Genomic DNA, 19520 nt, shown 5'->3' on the forward strand with positions numbered 1-19520 from the left:
ATATTTTCTTCAATATGAGTGAGAAAATAACTTGAAATAGCGCCGATCGGAAATGTTGCAGGATATTGGTGAAATCAACTGACCAAGCATGGAAAAGTGAAAAGTGAGAACACTGGGTGGGACTGGTGGGTATTAACTCAAAGTATACAACTGACTTTGAGAACTTTTCCAGATGAAAGCTACAAAGATAATGTACTTGAAGTTTTACATACCTACACTTTATTATGCCTGCAGCTCGGCACTACCTATTATACAAATACATGTATTTCGACCACCGCTAAGTATTGCATTTCCTTGGAATCCAAGTAATACCTGCCTCAAGAGAAGATGACGTACATGAAAAGACTGCTTTAATGTGTAGCAGATATGATGCACATGTAGATGCATTCCGTGTGCCTAAAAGCTATGACCAAAAATCAACAATACTTAACTACTAGTCCATTTGCTTTTCCTTGAAGTCTTGAAAGCTTCAACAAAAGAAGAGTTGTTGTAAAATACATGCAGCGATGTGTAAATCTGATTCAGACATATTTTATATACATATACCTGGTGGCTACCATCAACATCAACAGTGAGGAATTCTAGCACAATATATATAATTTGAGAACAGTTCATATTTCTTATACCTGATGGCAGTATTATCAGCTAATGTCCAAATAATGTTCATATGTTTAATCTTCTTTGTGTTTGAGTTCAGCAAATGCACAAAATATAGAAGGCTTACGACAGTTCATTTCAAATTTCTTATACCTGATTGATAGCTATTACCAATAATCAACTACATGTACAAAAAAATGTAGCTATACACATGTCTGGGTAGTCTACAAGATAGATATTCATGCCACACTACCAGTGACTCACAATATACTTAACTATATTTGATTGGCTGCAACGAAATCTGGTTGCACTGTGTGATTGGCTGCAACGAAATCTGGTTGCACTATGCAGGATAATGGGCAGTTTAGTAAAGTCGTGGTTCAGAAGCCTGATAGGACTGAACAACACAAAGTATTTTACAACTTGTAACTTCTGGTGAGTCTGAGCAGTCATAACATATAAGGAGCATAAAACGGTCTGTTGCTATAATGTAAAAGTTTGATGACAATTCAATTTGATTTCATATACTGTAGTACCTTGAGGTTATTATTACCAGCAAACACAAATCCACACTGTTAGTTGTTTGCATTTCTTGGGCGTTTGAGCAAAGCCTCAACACATGAATCAATGTAGACAACATACATCATGCAGACTTTTACAACACCCAAGTTCAATGACTGTACATGTAATTCGCTTACTGAAGGATCACAAGACCATACTTTGACATTTTTATGATACAAAACAGATTTCCGAGCATCAGACTTGCTGGTTTCACCAGAAATGTAATGCATAACTTGACATCACCCTGCAGGTCAAGCCCTGTCAATGTCTATCCATGGTTAGTGCATTCCCAGGACAGCTTTGAACTGTAAGAGATTATGGTAGGCTTTGTTTGGATTTGTAATGATAATAACTTACGACCCATGCAAAGGGATGCTATAATACTAAAATTTAATTTTCATACACATTTTTGGATGGCATTGAAACAGTAGCAGAATATGGTGACCTTGTCTGAATTGCTGGTAATGATAATAACTTACTAAGACCCATGCAAAGGGATGCTGTCAATTCTAAAATTTAATTTTCATACACAACATTTTTGGACAGCTTTGAACAAACACAGAATATTGTGGCCTGTCTGCAATGCTGCAGGTGATGATAATAACTTACCAAGACCCATGCAAAGGGCCACTATAAAAGTATAAACTCTACATTTTAATTTTCATACACATTTGTTTAAGATGGCTTTGAGTAGTAACTGGGTATGGAAAGCTTTGCCTAACAATGATAAATCATTACAACCCATGCAAAAAGGACACTATACTGTACATCATCACGTATATTCCACATTTCAATTTTTATACAGGGGTTTGTCTGTTTAATATCAAGAGCATCAATTTGAAGCTTTGCAGGAGCCTGGATGAATTATTTTCTTCCGTTTTACATCATGCTACCAATAATATCTTCTTCTCCTAATCTTAGTTGTGAGTGGACAAGTACATAAATATAAATCTAACCTACGCTACTACAATCCGTGCAAAATGACACTACAAATTCTACATTTCAATTTTGATACAGGGATTTGTCTGTACGGTATCAGAAGAATCACAGGGTTTGCTCTCTTTTTTTGCCTTTTTCTTTTTTCTTTTTTTTTTTTGCCTTTTTTTTTTTTTTTTTTTGCTTTTCTTATTTTACATCATGTTGTCAATGTCATTGTCTATTTTCTTCTAACAATGTACACTATTTCCATCTATCAAAGCACAGAGTGAATTTAAAACCATTTCTTGGCATCAGTAGTTTTCAATATTGTTTGTATAAATGTGTATACATGTACATATATAGTTGTATGTACATTTTTTTGTACTTTCATTTCCAGTATGTAACTACCTGTGTCCTTGAAAAGGAAATTAGTTAAAGAACTTCCCTTTAACATGCAATGTATGTATGTACAATGTACAATAGTATTACATGGTTAGTTCACCAAAAATGATTTCCATAAAATTGGCCATGTTTGCATATAATGGACTGTAATTGATAAGTTGAGACTCAAATATGATTTATAATATAGTACAAGTAAAGGCTAACATTACTCATCTTAGAATCTCATTTTCGTTTTTAGAAAATACTGAAGTTTACATAATTGAACTTAGAATTTTAGAATCAGAAAATAATTCAAGCGTAAATATTGTTTTGAAGTTGTGAATTCATGTTTCATCTTTGAGCAAACAGTGAGACAAAATCTTAAAAGTTATTTTAAAAATTTGAGCTTTGTGTTTTGGTAACTATTGAAGCTAACACTGTTTACTTCTGAATCCATCTTTGCTTTTGGGTAAAATCCAAACCCTTCCCACATTACTATTGTATCTATTGACAGTAAGAAGAACAGGGCCAAGAATAACAAGTTATTCTATGCTTCTCTATTGACAAAGACCTTCACTGCCAGACTGTGACATAAAAAATCATTTTTGAATACTTCATTAACGATTTATCCAAACAACCTAGATTCAAGACACCTCTGCATGGTAGTACTTTATGTGTACAAATGGTATGGTTTCACAGGACACTACCCCCTGTGTATCGTGGGTGAATTGTTGCTTTCAACACCTTGCGATTCCACAACTGGCACAGAATCAACCATTAACATTTTATGCCTTGCTATCCAACGATTCACACAAAATAAACACTTAACAATAAATGTTGATACACAATGGAGTGCAAGTAACATCAAGGTCTTTTCTTTGAAGAGATAAAAGCAGAGTTTCTGATTACATAATCACAGCACTAGATAAAATTCCCCTGTGGTTAGATACCTGTGGTCATTCCCACCAACACAAGCTTTTGTATTCACTGCAATCAAACAAGTGTTTGCAAATTACAAACTTGCCAAATCTTAATCCTGTTACAGCACATCCCCCAATTTTATGCTAAGATCCCAAAGGTATGTAAAGAAGGAAAAACAACTCATCAGAAAAATGTTAATACTGATAACTCAGGAATTAATGGGGGGTGGGGGGTGTCAAAACAATCAAAAGTAACTGTGCATCCTAATAAACAAACCCAGGCAAACATAATTGTCCTTGGTAAAATAAAATATACAATTCAGTCCTTGCAAGTGTGTACTAATTAAGAAATCACTATGATGTGAAATTCAATTAACAGTGATATAAACACATGAAGGGTTTTGTTTCCCACTACAGGCTGATTGCACTTTGTGTTTATTAATCCCTCTTACAGTAAATGCATAAAGTGTCGGTCTTCTTCAACTTCGTTAAGGATCTCCTTAGGGTAAAACCTACAAATTGCACAATATTGGTATTTTTATCAAGGCAAGATGGAATAAAATTGCTGAGATAAGCACATCCAAAATGAGCTATTCAATTTATTTCTCTGTTGGCAATCCATACTGGAAGGCATGCTCTACAGCATCCCTGGATGCATTCTGCGTAACATCCCTGGATGTACATGAAAAGCAAAGAAGGAGGCCTTCCTAAATCCAAATCCAACATCTCATGGGATTCCATCTACATACAAAGTAGATCTTACTTTTTTTAAATCTTTTAAACTGCTTTCATGAACATACAACACTTAAAGGAATAAAATGCAAATCACCCCCACTCTTCTAAAAGATATATATATTTTTACATGTGTACACATCTTCAACTGCGTCATCACCAAGAGTAAAATCAATTGATTTGTTTGCAGCTGCATGAAATGTATAATGATGGAGGTATAAGCTTCTTTGTACATGTATACATGAATGGTGCACTTACAAAAACACTCTACATATTATTACCTTGTTGGTTCTAACAAGACGCTGATAGTTCAAAATTCCTATATCAAAGTCATTGCACCTTTACTACAATCCTACAATCTATCTCTCTATTTCAGGCCTCTGGTCTAATGGGCTCTTCATTCCGTTCATCAATTCATACACATCAACTCAATTTCCAAGCAAGTCAGATGTGTTGTTATGCTGTGTTCATGCCTATGTGTAACATATCACTGATATCAACATTAGGGACAGTAACTAGATAAAATATGCCTTACTTTCCCACGTTTTTACTAGGGTTCTACATTTAAATGCAAGGCATGCAAGTCTATGAAAAGGTATTACCAGATCTCCATGTTCCCACCCCATCCGTACCCCCACCCCCTCCCCACACCTGTTACTCGGGCTTTGATAACTTCGCAAAAAGACTGGACAATATGCGTTCATTTCTATGTGCTTTGTGATTCAAAAGATCTACATGTACACATTGGCCATTAAGGGGATGTAGCTTATTTTAAAAGGAGCAGGTAAAATTCAAAAGGTAGGCAGTAATATATATGAAGGAGTCCATGAATCTGTCCAAAAATGTAGTAGTTGAACCAAACATTTTAAAAGCTAATTCCTGAAAATGTAGCCGGCAAGAAATTGCTGAGTAACCAGTAGTTTTTGTTGGCTACTAGGCCCTTATCTACATATCCCTGGTGATCCACCATGACACAGACACAACAGCATTTGCTATTCTCCCACAGGAAATGAATTCTTCATTCTTTCCAAAACAATGATGTAAACACTGCAATTGTTATATATCAGTTTAGATTTGGGCCTACATCACCATGGAAACAGCAAAGATACATATAGTATTATAAAGTACCTACAGTGTTTACAAACACAAATTTCTACATGTTTCCTAGCAACCATTTCTGTATTGCTCCTGCTGTCCAGCTGTACTAATAGTGGAATTTCTCTCTACTGAGAGTGAGTCCTATTCTGTTTTGGGTAAACCCAGCTGGACTTCAAGGTTTATGTATGTCCCAAAACTGATATTTCCTGCAACAAATTTAGTACTTATCCCCAACCGACTGCCAAGGACAGTTCTAACTACCACTAAACATTTCCTCTGTGCACATTTTGTCTTGAAACCTTCCCATTCTTACACTGTTGACATCGATGAAGCCACCCAGATACGACTAATGTCTGACAACTAAGTGACCGAATACAGTTAATCCTGACATTCTACAAACCAAGTTCCTTCCAAAATGCAACCTTTTGACCATGTAATTTCTTCCTACCGTCTGTTTACAAACCCTAATTGTATATTCCTGTCTTGAAATTTTCACTGTTGACATTCATGTAATGATTATATGGCAAACAGCACGACTAGTGATCTATAAATTTAAAGTCCATCCTGACATTTCATAAATCATGTAGCTTCTTCCTAGACATAACCTTTTGATCACGCAATTTCCTCCTGCTGTCTGTTTCCAAACATACGTTGCCTTGAAACCGTCCAATTCTTACACTGTTGACATTTACGAAATAACTACAATCAGACAACTCGGTGATCAAGTACAGTCCATCTAAACATACAAGGAGGGCTGTTTCCGTGACGCAACCTTCGGTAAACTAATGTTCATTTTTTTCCTACAGCCTGTTTTATACAAGTCTAAATTGTAAGTTCTGTCTTGAAACTTTCGAAATCTTACTTTGATGACACTGATGAAGCCACTATGATGACTCTGACAAGACTCTGAGTCAGATGAGCTGAGTGATCTTCTAAAGTGTACCCTGACATATTACTAACCAAATTCCTTCCGAGACGCAACCTTTTGATCACATGTGATTTATTGTACATGTACAGTCTGTTGACAAGTTTATTGTTAGTTCCATCTTGAAACCTTCCAAATCTTAAACTAGTGATGCTGATGAAGCCACTATGATGTGGGTGATGAGACTCAAGTTAGACAACTGAGTGATCTTGTAAAGTCTACCCTGCCATTTTACAAACTACATGTAAGGTTATTACATGTATATGTACGGAGGAACTTTTAGAACAGCCTTTCTCAACCTTTTTGATCATGTAATTTCTTCCTACTACCTGTTTACAAACACAAATCATACACTCTCTTGAAACCTTGAAAATCTTACACTGTTGACATTGATAAAGTAAATACATGTACATGCCTTGCTAATGGCAGACCAAGTGATCTATTCTGACCTCTTATTCTGACACTGAAAGTCACTAGTACGATACAGCCTTTCTCACTCAATGCTATTCTGATGTGAATAGCTGACAAACAGCAAACACTGTGCAATATAAGTCTACATAAAGTGTTACTTGTACCACATACACACACAGACATCTACTGTGTACAATACACTTTTGGTTTGAAAAATCTGGTAGATATGTCGTTATTACTTTCTGACAGCTGCCTCCCTGTTGTTGCTGCTGGGAGACAAAAGGGCAATCACCCTTCATGTCTGTTAGGTTTCCGAGAGACACATGAATTTTAATGTTCATCATTTGCCATATATTCATTACCATTCATCATAATCTTAATTGTGATCATTGCTCAATTTGATATATTAATAACGCCATAAATGTCATATCAACACACTACATGTACTTTTCAGGTTGGTTTTTGGGGTATTTTCCTAAATTTATAGCATGCCTATGTAACACACAGAAAGGATACTGTGTTCATAGCCATGCAATAATTTTCTGTATCACAGCCTGGCACATTGTCCAAATATGGTCACTCTGTCCAAATATGGCTATCAAATGAGGTATGCTATGCCCAAATATGGCACACTATGCCCTAATATGGTACATAGTGACTAAATATGGTGCGCAGGCAAAATTCCATATGCACATGATACAGCCAACAAGCAGTCATTCTATTCATGTTTAATATTAAATTTGTACATGGTAAATGCACAAAGTGAAAGTGTCATACTTTTTGTATCTTTCACAGCAGAATATATGTTTTGTAAATTTGAGTCATATGGCTCACATATCGGCCAAAGATCAGGTACTACTACTTGACAACCTCCATCTTTGCAAAACTTAGCTGTATTGAGACCACAGAGATTATCGATAGTATGTACATGTATAATAAATAAATGCCATGACTGCAGTAAAAATATGGTTTCCACACATAAACAAATAAATTTTTTAATGGATTGCCTGAAAAGGATTCTTGATGTACATATGGTTTCTTTGTTGACATCTTTTTGATGTAGAACTGTACGAATGATATTGTGTGAATAACTGACAGCTTCATCTTATTATGATTTCTATATATAAGGTGACCTTGTAGTCTTGTTTTTATCATCTCTTTTCATCTTCCTCTTTCAAGGAAGACTTCCAATCTCACCAAATGAAGCTACATGTGTCTGTACATAATGCATGATTCAGAACAATGATCTCATATAATATTCTGACTGTCATATCGCCTGACTGATCTACTTCAAGCATTTCATTAACAGGCTTTGTCCATTTCAAATATTTTGACCAAACATTCTACTTTTCTCTTAAATTTTTGACCAAAATCAAATTCATTTTAGATTGGAACAAAATATGTCATTCTGATTATTGAATTTACATGAAAAATTTGGTTCAAAAGAGGTAAAATTTACAAAAAATTGCAAAATTTACACAATCCATATATCTATAAATGAAGAGGTTAGCATCAAAACAAAACTTACAATAACTACATTGTATGCTAACAGTCTCAAAATCATTTTGAAGTAAATCAATATGCTTTACAATACTTCAAATTGTTGAGAAAATAGAAACTCATTTCATGAATTCTAAGGTTTATTTTGAAAAAGGAAGTGAAACAAAAAATATCTTTTTTATGGTTCTTATGCCACCTACAAATTACACAAGGTTCTGCGAAGTAAAAATATATTTTTATATATATTCATTTCTTATGCCAGCCACAAAATACACAAAATTCTGTGACAGTCAAAAGTAAAAGTATACTTTTTATGTTTCTCGTGCCATCAGAATTACTAGTACGTGACACATCGACAGCAAACAACCATTTTCTATATTTCTTTACATCACCAACAAAATATACAGGGTTTTGTTTGGATAATTATATAGAAACAGGTGCATGAAACTAATTATGTCATCACTGCCTAGATGTAATATCACTGATGACAATAATTGCGAATAGAAAATATTGATCTAGATTTTAATAATAAATCAATACTTCTGACATTTAATAAAGCTATACTCTGATTACTACGATTATTGCACGCCTACTGATTAGCACATTCACTCAGCCATCACCATAAATTTGTCCAGCCCCCCATACATCAATTCGTCCTATGTGCAGTATATACATGTAGCTGCCTTTGGCTCAGGACTAATCTTCTCACATATACATGTCGTTAAAATTGTAACTGGTAAAAATTGGATATGTATTGATTTCATGAGTATACATTTTGTAAGGTCAACAGGCACTACTTGTACGTCACAATGTGTATAGACACAGATGTACAAACTCACATGACAACTCTCCTCTAAAATATCTATATAATATTAAATTGCAATATGCATGGTTTCCAGTTACATGTTGGTACATCTAATCTAGAGGCTAGCTATCTGTGGCTTTAATACTCAAGATTCTCTTCAAATTTGCCTAATCAGCAATCCTTGGCAAGATATGCAAACCCACAGATAGTATCTAGACTCGTTGAATATTAGATAGGTCTCTGTAGCCGCCAAAAATTTCAATGAAAATTCACCTGAAGACAAGTTGAATATCGACAAACTGATTCAACTTATGAATATATATAAAATTCTTTATAGCAAGCCATGTCTACAGAACTGTACAGTGTACATGTATGGTCTTTTTTTGGCCAATGTACTTGAGTATATTCCGGAGCAATCACCAGCAAAGGTATTTTTTGAATAATTATCATATATACCTAATATTAATAACGTCATTATTTTGTATTAAGATCATTCTAGATTAGAATATTACCATCCTGGAATAGAATATTACTAGCTCACAAGTGGTCTGTGCCATGTAGCTTCTGTTTTGGATAAGTAGAAATTACAAGGAGACCGTTTTGTCAAATCAGGTATTCCTTTTACTAGAGTCAAGCAAAACAAAAGGGACTTTTATCAACACACGACCACTATACTACAAAAACATACAATAAACTGCAGAGAAATACCAACCTTTCTCTTATAAAGTGTAAAGCAGTGAATCATATGCATGTTAACCATAATGTAGTAACATGTATTGGTAGACAACAATATCTTTAGAATAGACTGTCACAGTTGAAACTATTAGTCATTCTTTGAGGACAAAAATTTCCCTTTCACAACACTACACTGGGTTCAGCTGTCAAAAGTCAGACAAGAAGCATTCCACACTTAGATTTACACCCCATTTATAAGGTGCCATCATTATTTATGGCAAGGGGAGAAGGCGTCAGACGAGTGGGGGTTAGATTTGGGGAGAAGGCGTCAGACGAGTGGGGGTTAGATTTGGGGAGAAGGCGTCAGACGAGTGGGGGTTAGATTTACAGAATTTGATCATTAATTTTATGTGAAAAATCACAGTATGAAGCAACGTCAACAAACTGAAAACCATTCCCAAGGATTCACATTATCGCAAACCAGAGCTTATTTTTCAACATGTACATGTACATATATGTGCATGCCAACTCAGACATGTACATGTATAACACTTACAGTCACTACACCTCATTTCAACCTGATACATGTTAGTAACGGCAAACGTGTGTCATACACTGTATTTTACTTTTTTAGTACACAACGTAATAGATGGCATGACACTGCAACATCCACATACATCAAATAGATGAGAACTACCCATCAAATGAACCAAATAATCAAACACATCCAATTTATAGCGATACATTCGCTAAATGAACCATACTATTTCTAGTGCACTTCATGTAAAAATCACAACGTAATCGTAATATGTTTGCACTGAAGCAGCCAACCAGAAAAAATGGAACATATACATACAAAATTTAAATTTTTTACTATTACCAGTACCTTTAATTAAACCATTCGACATCTACAAGCGTCCCATGAGAATATTCAAATGAAATTCAAAGGATGAGATACAGGTATCTTACTATCAGATAATCAGTATATTGATGAATAGCTTTCAAAAATGTAGTTAGTAATTATAGACTTCATTAGATTGTCAGGATGTCAGGAAAAATTACAAAATTGAAAGACACAATGTAAAATTTAATGAAAAAGGCTGAGTCAAGAATAGATTTGATGTTAGTATAATTACTTCAACAGTGCTTTGTTGTACAAATTTCAAAGGGACATTTTTTTAATTACGACATCGGTAATTTACCTCGTATAACATATTATATCAATGACATTAACAATGAATGGGAGAAGAAGCTGGGGGGGATTGATGTATTCAGAATGCTGAAATAATGATAACGCTCTGTTAAAGTGGTCATATGGATGAGGATTAGGTATTTGTTTTGGATTTTTTTCATTTATCATGGCTTCCTTCTTGACAAATAAATGTGAAACTACATAGACCAAGTCCTTGTTTGTAACTCAATAAATTACAAAAGATTAATAAATATGTAAAATGTTTGTTATTGTACGTACAATAACAAACTTTTCACACATTTGTTAGCTTTTTTGCAATGTATGTATTGCGCATCACACAAAAACAGACTTGGCATACATTTGTATGTTGTTTCACATTCATTGATCAAGTAGAAAGATAAGATAAAATTGTTATAAATTAAAAACTCCAAAATAAATACCAAATCCTTATCCATATGACCACTTTAACCTGAAATACTTGTAAAATGGAAATGTAACTCAAAAAAATGTTTGTTGTTGTTGTTGTTGTAATTTTGGCACTTACATTATGCACTTATCAACTTATCAAACCATGTTGAAATTTACAATTTGTTGACAAACAATTAAATAGTCATTACTGGGACAAGCCATTAGCCAAGCAAGTGGATTTGTTATCAAAGAGTACCAATATTTACACATGTGATGATGGGCTCTTACATAACACAAGTAAGAGCTGTAAAAAATTTTATTACCCACCGGCACTACTTTTGGCATTTCAACATGAAACACTATTCTCAATAGGGGGGAGTCGAACAATTCGAATTACCGATAGCTTGATTAATGCTCATTTCGAGTTGAAATCCCACAACTTAACTTTAATGTAAGCGAAGAATGTGTGACTTAATTTCATCGTGTAACCTTTTCTCTAATAACAAATATCAGTATAATTCAAAAGTGTAGTTCACAGCGTAAGATCATTTCTAAGGAGTGAGTCAATTGAGGCAAACCTTATCTCCGTCTTATATCAGTTGTTATCAATTTATTAGGCTATTATAAGTAACACTACAAACAGCTTTAGAGATGCAAACAACTTTTATGACACCCGTTTTCGCCAGGCAAGCCCGCAGGTTTGTTGCACTTGGACCGCTAATGGTTTGTGACTGTCATGCTATCTTTTCAATAACTGTTTACAAATGGACAACAAGCAAGTGTAGATAGTACCATCAATGACTAACAGATAATGCCGCTAATCAGAATACACTGAGTGAAAATGTTATGTATGATTTCTTCACATGTTAAAAATCAACAAAAGTTATAGATACAGTGTACTGGGACATGACCGGGACATGTTTACAAAACAATGATCTTAAATTTATTGGGCTACCTAGCTTCCGTTTAGTCATCACTAGTAATGTTTATACAACAATATATACACTATTAACTACAGAGTCTGGATTCTGGATCATAAAAGTTTCCTGACTCAGAAGTCAAAATATCACCCTAACAGAAAAAAAACTATCAGTCTACAGATATTTTGTTTTCAGATGTCGCATAACTTGAATTTTATTCGTGTTATTAGACAGCAAAAATAGACAAATATTCTGATTGAAATGCCCAACTGGTGATAATATGATATGAGATTTCATTCCATTGTTTAGAGACAAAAATACTGCATAACATAGTGTACTGTTTATTGAAAATAATGTAGGGAAGAGCAAAACAGCTGGATATCATCGCCATTCTGTCTTTTCTATGAAATTTGCATACAATAGGATTGCAACAAACAAAATAATGACACTTTTTGACGCATGTTAAAGGACAGAAAATGTACCATCACTTTTAATGTACATGTAGCTAAAATTGTTTCCCATCCAAAATGACAGCCTCTAATCTAAACAATGACAAGAAGTATTGCTCACAATATTTTGCAATTGTCAAATTTCTATGGAAACATGTAAATGATTAGTATCCCTAATTTTGCCACAGCCAGTAACTTTTACACGAACTTGACCTGACAAATGAACACAAAACACAGACAGTGACAGCTGAAATTTAACAAATTCAACAAGTCTACTTGCTTACACTTCCAAATACTTTGAACTAAGTATAGACAGAAAAGTACAACTAATTTCAAATTTTCTTGCTAGTTAAACATGTATATAAATAGACCAAAACTGTTCTCATCAGCTATGGTAGATCAAGTGAATTACATAGGAATTTGTCATTCTGATGGGGAGCTTGACCAAGACAAATTGAAAGCTCAATGCTAAAAAAAACAGCTCAGGTGTTATAACCTGTATAAGTCCTGCATCTAAATTGTCTATTACAAACAACGATGAAGGCCTCCACTCAAAACAATTATTGATATAATATACCATATTGGACACCTAGGAGTATGACCTTCTACCTAACCTCAAAATACAAATGTTATTCATTCATCTTTGCCAAATGCTACAACCCCAGCTGGTATGGTGTCTAAGCTAGAAGGCCAGATTAAGGCTGTTGTAAAGCTTTATAATTAGGTCTGTTGAAGGCCTCATATCTACTGAAAGCCTAATTATTTATTTAATATATTTATTCATTAACTCTGCATTTCATAACACAACAACATATTTTGTTTGCTTTATATGGTCCTTGCACTGAGCCTGTAATCCGATTTGCACTTGGAGGGTGCTACACAAAACTATCAGTTCCATCAAATTTAGCAACTCAGTAAGAAAAATCTGACAATGATACAGTTTTATAGTCATTTTTAAGTTCGTTTTTTTCTCAAATATGTTTTTAAAAAAAGTTTAGGCCCAAAAGTGAAAAATTAGGTGGATTTGGTAAATGGAACCAAACGATCTTTTTTTACGCTTAAGAGGAAGTTCTGTTACAATATTATTGTTGTCATGCAAACAAATGAAGCAATAATAATTGGAGGGAGTTGTATCCCAACCACCTGACAAGCATGATTTATCTACCAAGGTCGATAACTACCAGGACACAGCTACCTAAAGGCCAAACATGAGGGTCAGCAATATCTCTAAGGTGAATACACTCTTTTGGTCTATCAGTATGATAATGATAATCTGTTGACAGTAGAGTATGTACAGATGTAAACATTGCAAGATTAGACCCAATCACTGGTTGCATGCACAGTTGGACAGGTACAATGTATGGATACTTGAAGAAAACAAAACGTGACACGACAATTTACTGTTATTACTGAGATACACGAAAGCTATCTATTGTATTTCCATACAACAACAACAAAAATGTTTTTAATTTTAATATAAATCAAAAGTATTTCTGTTATCACTAAAGGATAAAGTTTGTTTGTGAGTCCTGATTGCTGATTCAGCAATATTTTGTTTTCGTTTTCATTTGAAACTGTTTGTTTGGATGACTGAAGATGATTTGATTCACACAATGTACCTGTATTGTGGATACAGGTCACTTACACCAAATGTCACGCTTCCTTGAATTTTCCCTTGACTTTAGAAATTGTGCGAGAAAGCACAATATGGTCTTTTTAAAAACTCAGTCTCTTTATCTACTTCATTATTCAATGCAGAGGGCAGGCTTGTGTCTAGCATTAACCACTTTGGTATTCCTTTGGATTACAGAATCCTCTAAAAATGATTCATTGATCGTAACTTGAAAATTTCTACCTTTTGTAAGTATTCCTTTGCACTGAATTAGTACATACAATTGTGAATAACTGTGAACGACGATGACATTTATTTGGAAATGTTGAAACGCCCGTTTTTCAATAAAAGTACTTTCCCACCAGCGTCATCTTTTTGTTTGCATTGCATCACAAAAAGAACACACCTTAGCTATAGGTGGAATGAGCTCAGTGATCCGCGTTAGGTTTACAGGCATTGTCAATGTTGTTATTGATTCGCTCTCTACTGTCTACTGTAGGGCGAAGCCAGCTGCACCTATTGTCCGCGGAATTCCAAACACTTGGGGGTATCAATTAAAACATAACAAAATAATATTTCAGTGTAATTTGTTTTAAAATAGCGAAAATAATAATAACATTTGATTTAAATCGATTATAAGGTTTCACCAGATATCGTGACTGTTAAACAACATCTCTGTGTTAGGTGTGAAAATCAACGGTGTTTACGTTTTTGACACCTACGCTACGCTTCTGTACCGTGTTACTGTTTACATGATGGTGACAAAGTGGGAGTGAAACCCGTTAGAGGTGCAACATCACATAATAAATTTACAAATTCGTGAAGAACTTGTTACCAGTACCGTACCAATCATCGGGAATCTTGATACGCGTACTCGCTCCAATTCCTAGAACTCAACATCCTTTATTCGCCGCGAACTTTTACGACAGTAATCTCGTTCGCTATGTAAGATGACACGGTGTACGTTCGCATTCATAAAATCGGATCAAAACTTACCTCGTGGAACTTTCAGTGAAATTCCCGCCGTCCAGCAGCCGGACTTTACTGAATAATACTCCATTGACAAAAGGCACAGACGACAGTTCTTCTAAACTAAAACTACAATTAAACTTAAACTTTTTCTTTTTCATAATGAACGACATGAATATGGTTGATTTCGATTGGCGAAATTTGCCCGTCTCTCTACATTACACATGCACAGCAAACATAATCACACAGCACAGCTGATCGTCCAGTCTGCAATGCTACTCTCTGTATGTATTCCTTGTCGTAAAGGTGTCTTCTTTACTTCAACATATGCATCGCTGTTATCACTCAACCATGAAGTACAATGAGGGAATCCACATAAACGAGTTCAAAATAGACACACACAGCGATATGTGGCAACTGCAGCCGAACAGATTAGTACCGGAAGTTTGAGACGAATTGGTGGGCTTGCGCATTACGTCGTACAACATTGGAAGATACCATTTGGATAAGGGGAAACTGGCATCAGCAAAAAGTGACGCAACACTTACTGCCATACGAATATTTCGATCACAGGACACAAACTTCTCAGCTAAGCATTCTTTAATTAATACATTAACAGATGGATAACAATTTGTTTCCTACACACTTGATTCAAGCAGGATGTGAATAAGAACAACAATAAAAAAATTGCGATATTCCTCGAAGAATGTTGTAGACCACCAGTCTGATTTCCGGTATTCCCGAAAGAATTTTTGTTGGGGATTCCATCGCCGAGAAGGATGACAGTTTTGAGGCTGTCCATGCGTAATTTGTTCAAGTATAGTAACGTTACACGCATATATCACAGCAAGTCCAGTATTAATAACATTTTTCAAATAGTTTTATTATACCAAACCGGCATAAAGCTGTGTTTGGCAACAAAGTTGACCTGTACTCATCCGAACGGTCAATCACTACTCGTACCACCAGTGTCGTCTGCAAGGCCAAGTCGGTGTTACAGCTCACATTTTGACAGTTCTATTTCTTCAGACCACACCGCACCAATGCATTCTGAGAAAACTAGTATTCACGCAGGACACATCGAAGAAGTCCACAACGTACCAATGAAAGTTTTGATCCGACCAATACCATCGATTCTCGAAGAAGAGAAAGTGTTCAGTTTAATGGAAACAATTAAGGTGAGCCACGCCTTCCTCACTACACGGTATCCATGGCAACGCAGTTGGTATTACCTCATATTTCTTCACTTGAAAACTCATTTGAAAACAATAACAATAAATAAAATCAGACATATGATATAGGATATGACTCATCACTTTTATCACAACAATGCCATCAGTGAAAAATATTTTAACACATAATAGTTAAAGAAAGTTGTTTTTATTTGAAAGAAAATATTTTTATTAAACTTTCCACTGGAAAGCTTAGTGTTCTAGTGGTCTTTTTAGGCCATAATGTATTTTGTAGAGGTTGTTTATGAGCCTGGAATCCACACTGACCTGTTCAGCACTTCATGATATGTAACCATAACATATTGAAATATGTTGTGGTACGAATTTGTACCATTCTTAATGTATAAACTTTCAAAGTAAACCTGAGACGTGCAAAAATACCTCTATTGAATAAAGCTATTAATTGCTTATTTCAGGATTATGATGATAGCCTGTTTTTGTAGAAGGAGAAAAGACTCTTCCTTGTCTGTGTACAAAAAAAAACCCTCATTATTACTCATTACTTTTCAAGAAGTATGTTCATCAGTAAATCACTTGTTGATAGTATTCAGCCTTTCACATGATTGTTTCACTTTGCAACTATAGATAACATAGTTTATGTCAGCCCAGCTGTTTAAATAGGGATATGGTAGGATAGATATTACTTTGTGAAGGATTCAATCCTGAGCACATAGTTACAGCATAGACCCTCCACTTGCGTTTCCTGTTGGTGGAGGGTCTATGGGTACAGCATGGATTGTTCTCCCAATGTGTCTATAAAGGAAGTATAAATTATATCATACCATTATAGGTATATGCCAGAGGTTATAGCTGTAGAGTACTTTGACCCCCAATTTTAAATGTGGGAAAACACAAAGAGAGTGTATGGAATGTGTATTATCGTTATCATTATTATTTATAAGTTATTACTATGTTCGCATAATTCATTATATGTATCCATATTTTACCAAAACAATTTAATTGTGTCTTTCCAAGCAATAGATCATGTTAATTTCCTTATGTACAGTAGTATAGGGAGGAGGGGGGGGGGGGGGGGGGTAGAATTACACTAACACTGTCAGTGAATCGAGACATCATATTATAAGAATATTGCCAGTTGTTTGACTGTAGGACTGTTGTTTCTGATCTTTATTACATATTTATACAAAAGCTGTCAGAGATATTTTGAACACATTAATTAGTCATCATGTTTTTCCTCTTCCATAGGACCCACAACAGATTCACAGAGTTCCTCCTATTGATGTCTTATGGATCAAAGGCAGACAAGGAGATTATTTTTATTCTTTTGGCGGTTGCCATAGATACGAGGCATACAAGAGACTTGACCTGGACACTATTCCATGCAAATTGTTTAAATCAACAGTGAATGACTTAAGAAGCTATCTGGGGTCATCGACACCAGATCTCCTGTAGGGGGTGGGGGAGGGGGAGGGGTAGTCATATGTTTAAAGTAAGAGGGGGATAGATGGAAGAAATGTTGTCATTCCAGACTTAGCCTTTGGAGAGGGGTAGGGTGATGCAAGAGCCCCAACCCTATCCCCCCACCCCCCACCTCCATAGTGTGCAGCCTACACACTAGGGGAGAGTGCTCCTACGATACAAATACAAATTCTTTGGATTAATTGATTCATAATCATAGGGGTGGCTGTTGGTTTGTAATCAAGAGGAGTGGGCTTCTCGTAAAAGTCACAAAATGAGGAAGGAGGCTGTCAGAATCTGAAGTACCATCAGGGTAATTTTTAACTTGATTTGTGTTGAGTCTGCGTTTTTACAGAACATAGCAATATTTCAAAGGCCATGAAAAGATGCAAACATGTTTCAAGATTAATGCAATGTACTTTTTATTACATATGGTTGATGAAGCTTGAGAGATGATGATCTTCACTGGCATTGTGTCAGAACACAATTATTCTCTGTGTGAACAAATATGTATTTGTTGCTTTTGTTATGAATTATTATAAATGGTAATAAAGTCTATTTATGTATGATTTCCATCAGTGAGAACTTCATAATGGCCTCACCAATTATAGTTGTACTAACCCTGGGATATTTGGTTCTCTTTCAAGAGCATTTTTATAAAGAAATTGTATACATAGATGATTTATATGCTTATTTCACAAAATTCCCATTGCAACTGTTGTTATATATGTAATATAAGCCCCAAAAGTATTTATGTTCTCATCTCTTGGTGGCGCTATGCAATAATGAATATATATGCCACGTGCGTACTTGCAATGCATACAACCAAGACATAACAGGGGCGTGGTATCGAACTTTCATAGATGAACCGTTGGGATTGTTCACCTCGACATCAATAAAATGGTTTTGATCAGGGTCACCTCAGTCAATCAACAATGCAAACGATAAATCTAAAATAATGATAACACCTATTGGTGGCGCTATTTCACAAAGGATGTACTTGTATAAACGATGACCAGGATTTGATAAATGTAATAGCAGTTTTATTCGAAGCTAATGCATAACATGTAATATGGTACCAAAAATACCGAAAGAGGTCACAGCAGACACGGAACCTTATATAGCAAAATACTTGCCAATACAAAATTAGAAACAGTGGATAAAAGCCTTTACCGTGACCGAATTCACCATTTGAAATCATTAATGTGAAAAAGCGGTATTTTGCTTTTTAAGCCTCTGATAAAATTTAGAGTGCTTACTTTTTAAGGTCATGATATTATGCGCAAATTATTTGTAATATATACAGGTCGAACGATTCTGAACAAAAATTCTAAAGATTTTGTTATTACTGTAAAACACGTGAACATCATTGATACTTTAATTTTATCGTGAAAACATTCCACAAGAAGAACAATGCACCGACAAACAAATTTTAATACATGTAAATGCTGGGATAAAAGTAAAAAAAACTCAATAATAAATCACAGGGTTGACAAGACTGAATAATAGAACGCAGGCAGTCAGAAAGCAGTGCATAACGGGAACTAGAAGTGAGACCGATGACCATGACAGTTTTATAGAGGGTGTCATTTACCTATCAATAGACGTGGCCAATACCCGGTATACCAACACAATCAATGTTCAAAGGTAGGCATATATGTTACTTCCGGGTTTGTTGCCCTGGAATATAACTCCAGGAAGTTACGTTAGTCGGACACGTACACATTGAGCAATCTCCCAGTGATCTCTCTGAAGACAGTTCTTGCGAACAAATAACAGGCACGTGTAGATTAAGC

At 35.1% G+C, this 19520-nt stretch overlaps 2 protein-coding genes across 2 annotated transcripts in view; one reads left to right on the top strand and one right to left on the bottom strand.

The window, feature by feature from the left end:
• LOC144440858 (early estrogen-induced gene 1 protein-like) overlaps positions 1-15561 on the bottom strand; it is a 63229-nt gene extending 47668 nt beyond the window's left edge. Inside the window, exon 1 of the mRNA XM_078130288.1 lies at positions 15101-15561. Within this exon, the coding sequence (XP_077986414.1) occupies positions 15101-15246 (146 nt within the window). The 5' untranslated portion in view covers positions 15247-15561. The remainder of the gene's footprint in view (positions 1-15100) is intronic.
• Positions 15562-15840: 279 nt separating this feature from the next.
• Positions 15841-18262, top strand: LOC144440859 (sulfiredoxin-1-like). Its single transcript, XM_078130289.1, has 2 exons — positions 15841-16251; positions 17512-18262. The coding sequence occupies exons 1-2, from the start codon at positions 15853-15855 to the stop codon at positions 17716-17718; spliced, it is 606 nt and encodes a 201-aa protein (XP_077986415.1). The 5' UTR covers positions 15841-15852; the 3' UTR covers positions 17719-18262.
• The last annotated feature ends 1258 nt before the right edge of the window (positions 18263-19520 follow it).

The sequence above is a fragment of the Glandiceps talaboti genome, chromosome 10 (genome assembly GCF_964340395.1).
Source record: "Glandiceps talaboti chromosome 10, keGlaTala1.1, whole genome shotgun sequence".
Taxonomy (NCBI): Eukaryota; Metazoa; Hemichordata; class Enteropneusta; family Spengelidae; genus Glandiceps; species Glandiceps talaboti.